Below are 14051 nucleotides of genomic sequence, written 5' to 3'. Positions count from 1 at the left end.
ACATTGGCAGTCAATATCCATGTGAAAAAAAAATTTCAGATCTCTTTTGTAAAAGAGCTCTAACACTACTTTATTAGCTGAAGTGTTAATTTAAAAATGAAATCATCTTCTTTTGAAAAATAACAAAATAACTTTTTTGCCAGCAAAAGTGATTTTGATTGGATTATTCTTCCAACATCTGTGGCAGGGAGAAGTTTAATTTACAGTACAAAAACAGCTTCTTGACCTTGAGTAGTGCTGAAATGTGACTTGGTGTGAAACTGAATCTCCTCATGAAATCCCAACAGCACAGACACAGCACATGTACTGTAAAACTACAGTTTTGGGGCTTGAGCTTCACTGAAAAGTGAAGCTGATGTTATGTGATGTGCAGTTGATTATATGAGCGAATTAAAAAAAAATTCTCGGGGGTGATCCAACACTTTTTTTCAACCCCAAATAGCCAGATAGACACACACACACACACACACACACACACACACATATTTGTACTATACAATCCCGTCTGCTGCTTGGTGCGTCATGGCTGTGTGTTCCTGTGGATGTAGGTTGACAACTGGTAGTTTTCCATTGCCTCTTTTCTCTACCAAGGCTTCTCTCTCCTTCCCTTTTCCTCCATGTTGAAAAGTTTTTTTTACAACCAAATCAGCTCCACTCACAAAAGACCACTAGACCAGAGGGCTTGGAGGCACCACTACTCACTATTGCCACTATCTGACAACTTACAGTCTTTCCAAGTGCTACTTATGTTTGTATGTCTTTGTTGCATGCACTCTTCAACATGTCTGCCCACAATGAGAAGTTTTCTAAAACTCCAATTAATCTGGAATGCAGCTGAACACAATTCATTATATGTGGCCTCGACCTCAGACCTGGCTTTGGCAGCCTAGCTGAATGCGTAATTCAAAGCCACTGGCCTTTGTTTTGCTTTGTTTTTCTGACCGTTAGCCTCTATACACTGGAGTGCAGTGGAATGTTGATAAAACTGAGTTGGGCTAACCCTTTAGAATATAATTGCATGGAAATATTTCCCCCCATCTGTAACTGAACTCAACCTTGTTCTCTGCGTGAATTCATAATGGCTGTTTGATTATCAGGATTACACCTCATTATTTTCAGTATTGAGTTATTCACAGCTTTTCTCTCTTTATTCATGTAGAAAGTGAGGGCAGCTTAACTGTGAAAGGCCCCGATCTGCATGCAAAATGCTAAAGGAATGAGGCTGTTTGGAGATGGTCAGGGGAAGATATTCATGTTTTATATTGTAATTAGTGAGAGTCGGCATAATATACTCTTCTACATTATTCATTCATGCACCACAGGTATACGCATGTTTATAGTTGACTGATGAATGATGGAAAAACAGCAATTCCAGGTGAGGGCACCCTCTTGTTGCAAGTAGTGTTCTGCACTCAAAACATTACTGCAATTCAACATATTAAGGCAGTGCAAGTATTTCCCTTTGAGAGGTCCAGTAGTACTGTAAAAGTATAATGTCTCACTAAATGGAAGTAATGTGCCAGTACCTCAAAACTGGACTTCAGTGCAGTTCAATCAGGAGAGACAAGTGAATGGAGAGAAGATAGTTGCTTGTTATGGTAGATAAGTTATGATAATGCCTGGGCCACACTGTCTGCCTGAGCAGTGTGTGCGCACCGCGGAACCGCTTGATTTTCATTTTTGCATCCATATTAACAAATTGGTGCAGCCACACAGCCTGCACACCGAAGCAACACGCCTCAGGCGCGGCCTGAGCCTTGCTGAATCGGTGTGTCAGCTCGAGTTTTGGCATGGAGTCTATTTTCTCTGCGTGAGGTGCAGAGTTCTCAGCAAAAATAGACAGGGAAAATGATTTGCTGATAGTCATATTGACAGCATACCGGCAACATTATGTAACTGACACCTTTCACTGATGTCTATATCTGTAGAATGTCACAGACATGTCTGTGTGGGTTTTTTTTTTTTTTTTTTTTTTTTTTTTTTTGGGGGGGGGGGGGGGGGGGGGGGGGGATTGCCAGTCCAGGTCTTGTGTTGTCATGATCTTTGCACTGCAAAAAATCAAATCTTACCAAGATTATTTCTCTTATTTCAAGTCAAAATGTCTTATTTCTAGTCAAAATATCTCATTGCACTTAAAATAAGACATGATCAGCTACGAAATAACTTGTCTTTAGACAATTTTCACCTGTTTCAAGTGAAAAGCAAATTTTTACTTGTTCACTTGTGTCACAAGTAAAAATTTGCTTGTTCCATTGGCAGAATATGTTTCTTGTTTCTAGCGAATTTTAACTTGTTTCAAGTAAATTTTCACTTGAAACAAGTGAGAATTGTCTAAAGACAAGTTATTTCGTAGCTGATCATGTCTTATTTTAAGTGTAATGAGATATTTTGACTAGAAATAAGACATTTTTACTTGAAATAAGACAAATACTCTTGGTAAGATTTTGACTTTTTGCAGTGTGGAGATATATTTTAAAAAATACATTGGCCATGATTAAGGGCATACTTAATTCAAAAAGATTGGGCTGTCAGTAGCAGCACTGCTGTCCGTGTGGACTCTGCACACAGGAGAGCCACAGCAGTTCAGTTCAGAGGTAGCCAGTCTGGCCCGGATGCACGTCTTCGATTATGAAGTCTTTGGCACTTAGACTCTGCGGGGGAGATTTTAAGATTGGGAAACAGCCCTGAGCAGCAGTATAATAAAATCCCCATATGGAGTCCAGACAGCGGTGCTGAAGGTGGCTGATGACATTTGATGAGGCTGATGAACTGATGAGTGTGTAAGGTCCAGGCGAAGATGGGGAGGTGGTGGGATGTGTGAGCGGCAGCAGGCAGCACTAAAGGGAGAGAGAAACACATTTAGAAAGACGGCAGCAAGATGATAGGCTAACAAAACAGGATTATTTCTATGCTGTTGGTTTACCATGACCAGGTGACGATAACAGCTGATCTGAGTCAATTGACAGCCCCAGACAATGACAGCAAGGTAAAGTTATGAATGAACATGCATGAGAGAGAAGAGAAAGGCAGGATTACAAGTGAGAAATATAACTCAAGCCACACATGAGCATAAGACAGTCTTCCTGACTCTAAAGCTCCATTATTGCTGTGAATGGACTTAGCTACTTTATACCTCTGGGTCTAAGTTGGATTAGCATTTCTAAACCCTGATGACGCTGTCTCATTCATTAATAGAATAACCCAACGACTCAGAGGCTACAGAGCCACATATAGGCTTCTAAAGATTCGGTCTGTATCGAGGTTTCTCACCCACATGGGTTAATGGCAGTCATTAGCCTTGGTCCCTCGGTGTTTGGGCAATAAAAAACACAGTGTGCAATAGTCATTAGTCTCCAGTGCACATGCTGCTTGGACAGTGGTCGTTGAGAAGAAGATGGAGACCTCACGGCACAAGTTCAAACTGAGATCATTTCAGTCGTCAGCCACAAACATGTAAGCAGCTGATTGCATGCTCTCTCATGCGTGGAGACAGCTGGCACCCGATTACTTTTTATATCAGTTTGGACAGATAATCCTCCTCAAGCCTGCATGTAAACACCGTCACTGCGATTAGCTTCGTGCGTGGCTCTCTGTGTTCCTGTCGGAGGTATCGGAGTTGAAATCAGTCATACAGGAGACATTTTTAAAATTACTAAGTCCCTTAATGAATTGCCACTGCCTGGCAACACAGTGTCCTCGCTTTTTTCCTCCTCTTCCATCACTACAGTATCTCCCTCCTCACCACCTACACAGCTGTAATCAGGTATGGGTATATTTACATGCACAGAGCAGCCTTTCTTTCTTGTTTAAGTAAGAAAGGTTTTGGTCCAAAGCATGCTCACGTTATGAGAAACCTTTTCATGATGGAAAGCTTGCTTTCATATTAAACAGGTTACAGTAGCAACATCTCACTGCTTTCATTTTTGGTTTTCACTGTCTGTGCAAACTAACGAAAAATATGGCAGCGAGTAGATATTAGTGTTGGTATCATTTTTCTCTCCTGGAGAAGAACCAGTCTGCTAGTTGGTGCTCACATATTTCTCTCCTCTGCCAGTGGTGACGAATACTGGGCTTTTTGTGGACAGAATTATTCTTGATTGGTTTATTGGTTTATTCATGGCAGGGGAGAGATCCATCAGAGGTTATCGAACTTGCATGTAGCTTAAACACAGCATTGCCTTTTGCTCTCTTTTTCCGTCTGCTGTCTCAGTCAGCAGAGAGAGGTCATAAGAGCCTTCAAACCTCTTCAAAGGATTTGAGAAAACAAAATTAGACCATTCAAAGTTTTTGAAAATGAATGTGCTCTATTGAAAGTTCTTGATCTTTTTTTTCTTAAAATATAACACGGAAATGAAAATCAAAGACTAAGTCCATGAAGAGTTTGGTAAGGATTTCTTCTTCTGTGTCTAATCCTGACTGTTGCTATTACCTCAAAATGCTGAGTCCTTGAAACCGCTTGTTCCGCTTGCAGAACCTGAAGCGCGTGGCAGAGGTCTGGATGGACGAGTACGCCGAGTACATCTACCAGCGTCGGCCGGAGTACCGCCACCTGTCTGCAGGAGACATGACGGTGCAGAAAGAGCTGAGGAACAGCCTCAACTGCAAGAGCTTCAAGTGGTTCATGAGCGAGGTGGCCTGGGACCTGCCCAAACATTACCCGCCTGTGGAGCCTCCTGCTGCTGCCTGGGGAGAGGTATGAGCTCCTTGACTCTAGTTTGATTTTTACTGATCCATTTGTTGACTGGATTAGAGTGTATTAGCTGACTGCCTGGCCAGGTCGGACTTCCCATCTGGAAATGTATTAAAATAAATAATGGACTGTCAGACACTGGGTATAAAAAGAGACAGTCTTTCTTGATGTAGAGAAATTAGTCATCACTTAAGTGGTATTTAAATCTCGGCCAAATGCTATTGTGTGGGCATGATTACTAACAGGGCACACAGAGCACAGGCCCTAGGGTCTCAGACCACCAGTCCTCCTACTTTTAACTGCAGTTAACAAAGTTGTCGGCTGATGACACTGAGAAGGTTCAAATCACATAAATAAATCATCATTTAGAATCATCTAGTTAATAGTTGACCCTGTTCCCACATAAAACACATAAAACTGATCTGTGCACAGGACTAAATATATAAACATTGCACAAAAAGTAAGGAAATTTGTATTTGGTAGATTATTTCTTTGTTGTAACAATACTTCATGGCAATAAATCTTATACAGTTGGAAAGCCTGTTTATTTCCCTTTTAAATGGAGCCACATTTGTAAGGAACATGCATTTGTGGGATGAGCAGCAGAGTTGAGTATGTGGGTTGCGCCCATAAAAAATTTGCCAAATCTTCTCTGCCAGTGCCTAACAGCTTAGGCAATCTCAATGCAGAGAGATATCGAGATGAGATTCTGCAACCGGCGGCAATCCCATATCCCCACAGTCTGGGGCCGAACTCTATCCTCCAAGATGACAACGCTCCTCCCCACAGAGCGGGGTTTATCAAAGACTACCTCCAGAATTTGGGAGTGGAGATGATGGAATGACCTGCCAGCAGTCCTGACCTCAACCCCACTGAACACTTGTGGGATCAGCTTGGGCGTGCTGTTCGTGCCAGAGTGACCAACACAACCACGTTGGCTGACTTGAGACAAATGCTGGTTGAAGAATGGGATGCCATCCCACAGCAGTGTGTGAGCAGGCTGGTGACCAGCATGAGCAGGAGGTGCCAGGCTGTTGTGGCTGTGTATGGTTTCTCCACATGCTACTGAGGCTCCTGTTTGGTAAATGAATAAATTGCTAAATTGCCAATATGTCTTGTTTCTTCAAACTTCAATCATCCAATCCACCAAACACCAAACAAGAGTCAATGGCAGAATAAGCTGTTTGGCATTGGCAGAGAAGATTTGGCAAATTTTTCATGGGCGCAACCCACATACTCAGCTCTCCTTACATTTTGTGTGATGTTTAGTCCTTTACACTTACCTGCACTACTGATTCGAAAAACAAAAAATGGAACCTCTAACAGTTAGCCTTAATTTTTATCATTGTCATTAAAAAGCATTAAATTTAACTAGAATCCATATTGGCACCCTGTACACAGTATAGACGCTTCCTCTACTCCCTGAAATATTTTAGGACGCCTGCACTGTGAATGGCCATGACTAATGAATGTATGTCCACTGTCTTTGTGGCGCTGTGTGTGTGTGTGTGTGTGTGTTTCAGCTGCGTAACGTAGGCAGCGACATGTGTATGGAGAGCAAATACTTTGTGTCGGGAAGTCTCCTCCGCCTGGAGAGCTGTGTGAAGGGGCGAAGTGAGACGAGCTGGAGCCACGGGCAGGTGAGGAGTTTCAGCTAGGTTTGTTTGAGATAATCCCACTTGTTTCCAGCACAGTTTCACTTATTTCAGGAATTATTCTGGGATTAAGTAGCCTATAAATATGTTGAAAAAAGGCCAACTAAGGCAGATCAGCCCATTAGGCTCAAGAAAACAACACAAGAAAATTCTGGAAACAAGTTGATTACCATCAGAAACAATTTTAACACTGAATATGAGGATAAATGACTCATTAACCTTAAGATATGTTTGCACTGGAAGTATAATATCATGTAGTAGTAATTATGGGTGTATTGTGTGTTAAATGTTGATCAAAAATGCATGGACAGGTAACTATATGCACTGGAGGACAACTGAAATTTGGCAAACAAGCAAATACCAAAACCAAAGACTAAAAAGCAATCCACTTCAGATGCAAGTTACTAGAACAGTTTTAACAGTTTTTTAAACAATTTCCCTTTGAAGTTCCTCCTGGCAGACCGTCAGTGTCAGATTGTGGTAGCATTTTGGTTTGGTTTGATTATTTGTACATAAGAAACTTTATAAAAGATACAAAATAAAATGAACAGGGAAATATGAGGGAGAACTGCTTCAAAACCATCAAGGGTCATGAAAAGTGGCATTCTCCAGGCAGCATATCACTGGAAGTAATCATACATAAATTGCTTGTGTCATACCAATAATTTTAAAAAATGAAAAGAAAAAGAAACATAATGTAGCATAGAACTTGACAATAATGTATCCCATAAATACCTGTTTGTTACACAATTGTTGTGAATTAAGTCATGGTCATAAGACACCCACTATCATTAACAGATAAATTCACATTCATAAAAGGCCGTAGGACTTGGAAAATATTGATGTGACCCTGCTTAAACAGGCTGTTCATATGAAAAATATTGATTGTTTAGGAGGAGAGATTTCAGGGCTCTTTTACACTGCTGTGGAGACAAACTCAAGAAATAACATGTAAATGTAAATGTTATAAAATGTAAAGGCAAAGAATTCCATATTTGAATTCCATACTAAACTGATATTGAGAAAATACGAGAATGAGGGGGGCTAAGGAGACAAGAGCTATGTGGGAGTAATTGTTGAACTTATAATTGCACGCAAATGTCATGAAAAATCAGGGGAAGCGTTCTTTTTAGAGAGTTATAAACAAACCAGTCTGGAGATGGTTCACTTGATAAATATCCTAATATATGGATGCCTTCCTCTATCTGCTTTCCCAGTGTTTACAGAATGAATAATAGCAAATTTTACACAGCCCACAGCATGGTCAACTATCTATCAGCCATCCAACAGGGACAAGATAGATGGATGAGTCTCCTACAAAAGGTGGCGCTTCCATCACATCGGGCTCAAAAGTCAACAAAAAGATGTAAAACTGCAAAATCAAACATGCAATCTGAAAAAAACACTTGAAATACTCGTTATATTAATGACTACTCTTTAAGGAGTTCATATAATTTAACCAGCAGTTCACTCCAAACATGAGGATGATTTTTTTTTCAGTTATGTTAATGAATGTGGGGTGGAACGTGCTCCACAGGTATTTACGTTTGGCTGGAGGGAGGACATTCGGGTGGGCGACCCTGTGCACACCAGGAAGGTTTGCTTCGACGCCATCTCCCACAACAGCCCCGTCACCCTGTACGACTGCCACGGCATGAAGGGGAACCAGCTGTGGCGCTACAGAAAGGTATGGGAGAGAAAGAAGTGGGGACATTATGGTGGCACTTACGGCTGCACCTTCAGTTTTCAATTATCAGCGCTGTATTAGTCATATTTTCTGTTGGTACGCTACAGTGCAACATCCATGCAAATACAGTAGTTGCAGGTTGTAAATCAAAATTTTACTTTTGCTACTTCGTTATACCCAAATGGAACATCCCATGCCGAATTCATCATTTTCAGTGGATGGCTCTTCTGCTGACATTTTAATATCCACACATTTTTGCCATTTTCCTTGTCCAATCGCTTGACTCCATAGCAAAGATATTAGCTAGAGTGGATAGTCCCAAACCAAAGAAACACTGCAACACTGACCAGTCACAGGAGATGAGATAGGACCTGTAGACTGGGTGACATTATCATTGTCATCAGCAGAAAAAATGTGGAACCAAACCTGATAGTAGCAGTATCTCAGCACCTCAGTATATCCCAGTATCTGAAAGCCAAGTGGAAGCAGGCACTTAGTTGCATGTCAGTTGCACCATGTAAACGCAGCCTTAGGTGGCAATCAATGCAATGCTGAAAGCTTAAGTGACAAATGTTAACCCCGTGCTTGGGCCTGTCCAGCTAGTTGTTAGATTCTTACAATGCTGATTGGTCAGGTTACATCAAATTGACACTGACGAAAGTAGTGTTTCAGCCTCCAGCTGAATCAAGTTCAACTTAAGGGACACAGCACTCAGCTCAGCACAGAGCGCATGTCGGGTACATGTCAGGTATGCCTCTGTTACTTGCCAGTGTGATTACCACCATAGGGTTTTGGTCAGTTACTGGATAATATGCACAGTGTACTGCATCGTTTTATTTACTTAATGGAAGCCATCTGATAAACATTTGAACTGAATTTATTGAATGTAAATGAATGTGAGGAGACATTCAAGGTCCATTCATTGCACATAAAAGTCAGACATTTTCCCGTTCCTCTCTCTTGCTCTCTAACAAAGCAAAACTGTATTTAAAGGCACTGTCACTGTAATTAACAAAACAGATAAAACTGTTTTTGCAGCTGAGGAGATCTGTTCGAGATTCAAATGAATTTGCACAGCTTTCGTTATCATCATACTGAATGTAAGGAAACATCCAGACTCTCTCTTTAAGACATAATTCTCACCACAGACTCAGCCCGTTTGGTTTAGAATATCAAAGAGAGAATTTCAAAGGACTTGGTGCTTATTTATTCTTCAGCAGGGATCCCCGTAAGAGGAGACTTAATAAGCCCTCGTTGACTGTGTCTTTATTCTGTTTCTTTTCAAGAACATGTTATTAGTTTTCAGAAGCAACAAATGTCTGTCAGTTTGTGCTCCGTATCACACACCAAAACGTGTCTCTCTGCATTGTGTTGCCGTGGTGATTCATGAATATCCAGCAAACATTTTGACGTCAAGTAGTTATTGATGCAACATTCTGCATCAGTGTTGCAAAACCATCTAAATACAGCGGCAAAAAGAAAGTTGAGATGTCTATTGTGTGAAATGAGGACAAGCGTTGTTCAAGAGAAGATGATGAAAACTGTCTGGAACCTTTGAAATGAAAGGACAATTTCTGGCCTTACCGTCTATTTATTTTTCCATTTCTTTGCATCCTTAGACCATATTTGTGCCTCACTATTATCACCTGCGGACATCTACTCATTTACACTAATTACCAGTGATTTTAATCACATGTGAATCTGCCATATTTCTTACAAATAAACAAAACTTCCAGTTCCGAATGCATTGTGGTGCGAGAACATGAGGTTTCAACTGAAATCTAGAGAAGAGTTTTAGACGAGGTCTTGAATGGATTTCAGCATAAACATTTTTACTTAGCCATACTTTGCCAAATCAGGAGCTGACAAATTGGTCCCATGGTCCTCACATAATTGGTGTCCGGGGTTTAGGGCAAAAACGCCCTTGAAAGTTCATTCCTGTGACATTTTAAGATGTGAATGTGATTACTGTTCCCTTGTGGACCACCACAGATGATTTGTGGAGTAGTTCAATGGAAGAAATCTTTCCAGTGTATTTTGGGTGAGAGGATTGAGTTATTTATTTATCTATCTATCTATCTATCCATTTTGAATTTTTAACAAAGTACACACTGCTGCCATTTTCAAGTAGTGGGAACAAATTTGGACATGTGGTATATTATAATAAAATAAACATTACTGGTGCAAACTCAGTGTTTATCAGTACATGGAAATAGACCAAAAATCAGATCAAGGGGGCAAAAAATGCCCCATTGGGGGTGGCCATGAGTGGGTTTAATGCAGTCATTGTTGTAGTTTCTAGCCACTTCCACATAACATCACGAAACCCGGTGGAAATGTTGGTCATTGCTCAAGGCAGCACTGACCAACATGGCTTAGCACAAGCAGGGCCTTGTCTTCCCGCTGTGACCTTGAAAGAGGTCTGTGTGCCTTGTTGTAATGTTATCTCTTTAAAGCTACTATGCTTTCTCTTCACTGAGGACCACAATGGACATTCCTCTTTCTTTCTGTCCTTGCTGCAGGATAAGAGCCTGTATCACCCGGTCAGTAACAGCTGTATAGACAGCAGTCCGACGGAGCGCCGTGTCTTCATGAACACTTGTGACCCCAGCTCTCCCAGCCAGCAGTGGCTGTTTGAGAGAACTAACTCCACGGTGCTGGAGCACTTCAACCACGGCAACAACTGAGGCCGCCGGACGGAGAAATGACCCTTCGTCTGAAAGAATGAGATCATTATTAGGCAATGATTGCCTTCGACTAGGTGAGTATTTCAGCAGTTACCTTTTTTTAGCCTATGAAAGAAGTACCACTTCAGACAGTTTAACTACTGAATGCTTAAGACGTCTTCATACAAGGTTGAGTTTTCTGGATGAGCTGCAGTATGATTCATGCATTAAATTTCTAGACTGAAGAAATCGCCTGTAATGAGTGGATGAATTCACAGTAATAAATATTTTGTGCATAGCATGGCTTTTGAAGGCTGAAGCATACAAAGGCTGAATTTTTGGAGTGAACTTGCCAATATATAAATATGTAAATATTCTGTGCCAGCATTCAGTGTCTTCAACCATGACCATGTGCATTATTCATTGTTCGGTGTTTTCCCTAGAAATGTGTTCTTCCAAGGATGTTAAAGCCCCTGAAACAGCATTTAGACCATCATTGGACACTAAATGGATGGATGCTGTCGATTGCTGGTTGTTACAATTTATTGTAATGTGTCATTTACATACATCAAGCATAAAAAAAATGACAACTTAAACTATTCCAGAGCAATACAGATTTCTTATTAAATCAACCTATTTCCATGAAATTCAGTAATGGATTTAAATGATGCAGTCAAGCTGTCTAATCTGTTTTCATTCCCTGGGAGATTTGTTTTGATGGAGTGTCAGTATGAAGTGAAGGCTGAAATGTTTATTTCACGCCCAATTGTGGGAAATTTGGAACTGTTGGTGTGAGCTGCTAATTTACTAACTAATCTTACCTGGCAAGCTACAGTTCACATGCATACACACACACACACACAGACACACACACACACCCTCGTCACTGATATAGCCACGCATTGGTTTTGTCTGCATGATGTCCACATGAGAACGAAAGGGAAAACTGAAGAGCTCTGTGTTTCAGAAATGTTTCCTGGTGTGAAGGAGCAAGGCAGCGTGCCAGCCAAGAGCAAAGAGTCCAGCGGTTCAAATCAAACCAAACAGCCAGTGCTTGATGATGAAGAGGAGGTAAAATGAAATACACCTTTATCTTATGTATGAAGTGTGAATTTGAAACATGTAAATCACTGATTCTTGGGAATTTGGATAAAAAAGGTTTTAATTTTGAAAAAAAAAAGTGCGTTAAATTACAAAATCTGAAGGTATATCATTACAGGCCAAGGTCTTGGCTGTTCAGCAATGTACCGGTGCAACCTCCTCATTTTGCATTTTTTTCATAAAATAGGTTTTTCCAGTTATTAGGCTACTTTGTTTTTGTCAACACCGTCACCGTAATGTTTTTTTTTTTTTTTTTTTTGAAAAACATATTTTTGTATTAAAGAGACTATTACTTTAATAACTCAACAGCACCAAAGAAACATATTGTAAGCATATTCATTTAAAACCAATATAACTGCCTCTGACGGTGGTGACACTAATCTGACGGTGGTGACAGTGGCCTCATTACAACATACATTTCCAAAATTTATACCACTCAAGTCAATGGCTTCTTGCTTAACAACTTTATTGAACTATTTGGTACAAAAAATAACAATCCTGAGCTCTGTTATAAGCATTTTTCAGACTTCAGTCATCACCGTCACACAGAAAACCTGACGGTGGTGACGTCTGACGGTGGTGACAAAAACCTGCTCTTTCACATGATAAGCATGAGTTGTTCACATTAGCCAGCTTGTTTCCCCCCTGTTGCTACCTGCATCAGACCTCTTCTTAAAAAGTATACATTTATTCCATAATCTAATTTAATATTTTTTATACAGAAGTGACGGTGTTGACAATTTCTGGTTGTGACAGTAGCAGTGTCCAAAAATATGAAGAGATTTAAGAGAAAATAGCAAACTTCCAGGAGCCTGAGCGGTCTTGAAGCATGCAGTAGAGCTGAAGGTTTGAAAAGGGCTCCTCAGGAATGTAATTGACCTTGTAGTTTTTTTATTATTATTTTTTAAATAAATATCTGACGGTGGTGACGAATATTTGGGACACATTTTGAGCAACCACAAAATAATAGTAAATATTGTTCAAAACCCATCGTTTGTAGTTTTTAATACATATAATGATGTACTCTTTCATGTGGTAAAGATATTATTCAATACAATTATTACTTTTTGTTGTTTTAATCAAGTTGAAATGATTATCTCCTGTCTGAGGACAACTAGTTTTGTAGGCCATGGGCCAACATATAATCATTAAATTAATACAAATTAAAAATAAACCTATAAAAGAACCTTACAAATGTGCAGAGGACCCCCTGATTATGCCCTTGATTCTTTTTATTCATTAAAATGTTGTAAATTTCCAGCAGAAATAGCATTTTTCTTAGTGGGACATGATTTATCCAAATTCTCAAGAATCAGTGAAATGTAATGAGTCACTAAAAAACATTCAAATGTTTGATCAAAAACCTTTCACAATATTTGGTGCTCAGGAAAATTGTTTGTATTTTGTCTGTCATCAGGATGGGGAACGAGGTGGCAGTGTGACTGCCCAGCATTGCGGGAGCCAAGAGGAGATGAAGTGGCGCTCTTGCATACAACTGAACTGAACGACAACTTGGACCCTTAAAAACTCCCAAGAAGCAAATGTTTGGAAAGACTGTCTCTTCTTGTATTGGTGCTGGTGTAAAGCTATGTCAAACACAGCTACTACCGGATGCAAGCAGCATCTCTTAGTTCTTTTCTTTTGCCTTAATATTTTCAGCAGTGGGAATATTTGCGTATTACACGTTCAGCCAAGACACCACAGGATCATATCACGGGAATCTGCATTTGGGAGTTTCTGCCACCTGGCATCTTTGCACAAATGACAGTCCCAAATTACATGTCCTAAAAATACAATTTAAAGAATTCAAACAAAAATAAATAAATAAATAAATAAATGATTTGTGCCTGTTTTACCTACCGAATATAGTTTAGCTATAGTTTGCTTGCAAGTGCTCCTCACAGACAGCCCATCTGAATATCCTTGTCTGACCAGTATCATGAAGATATTATCATATTAATAATTATGGTAATTGGTAAGTGTGCAGTGTTCCTGTTTCAGGGCTGTATGTTTTGTTGCTCAGGTCTGCGACTCCCAGGCTCAACACCAGCAATCTTATTGGATCGATGTTAAAACTGAGGTCAAGCAAACTCATTATCTCTGCTCAGCGTGGAGCTGAGAGCGAGACAGAGAGCACGCTTTAGTCCACAGGGCAAAGAGGCTGTGAAGTCCCAAAGTTCACCTGCAACCTCCACTTTTTTATTGAACCAGCAAGACATCGACCAGAGTGGCTAATCTAATACCTGTGTATG

General features: G+C 40.3%; 1 protein-coding gene across 2 annotated transcripts in view; it reads left to right on the top strand.

Moving 5' to 3' along the window:
- LOC115371155 (polypeptide N-acetylgalactosaminyltransferase 10-like) overlaps positions 1-13578 on the top strand; it is a 167673-nt gene extending 154095 nt beyond the window's left edge. For both annotated transcript variants that reach the window (XM_030068331.1, XM_030068330.1), the window contains exons 9-14: positions 4472-4693; positions 6214-6330; positions 7883-8032; positions 10555-10793; positions 11666-11769; positions 13217-13578. In XM_030068331.1, coding sequence (XP_029924191.1) covers positions 4472-4693; positions 6214-6330; positions 7883-8032; positions 10555-10719 — 654 coding nt within the window. In that variant the 3' untranslated portion in view covers positions 10720-10793; positions 11666-11769; positions 13217-13578. The remainder of the gene's footprint in view (positions 1-4471; positions 4694-6213; positions 6331-7882; positions 8033-10554; positions 10794-11665; positions 11770-13216) is intronic.
- The last annotated feature ends 473 nt before the right edge of the window (positions 13579-14051 follow it).

Source organism: Myripristis murdjan, chromosome 14, assembly GCF_902150065.1.
Source record: "Myripristis murdjan chromosome 14, fMyrMur1.1, whole genome shotgun sequence".
NCBI lineage: Eukaryota > Metazoa > Chordata > Actinopteri > Holocentriformes > Holocentridae > Myripristis > Myripristis murdjan.
This window is presented reverse-complemented; position numbering and strand designations above follow the sequence as displayed.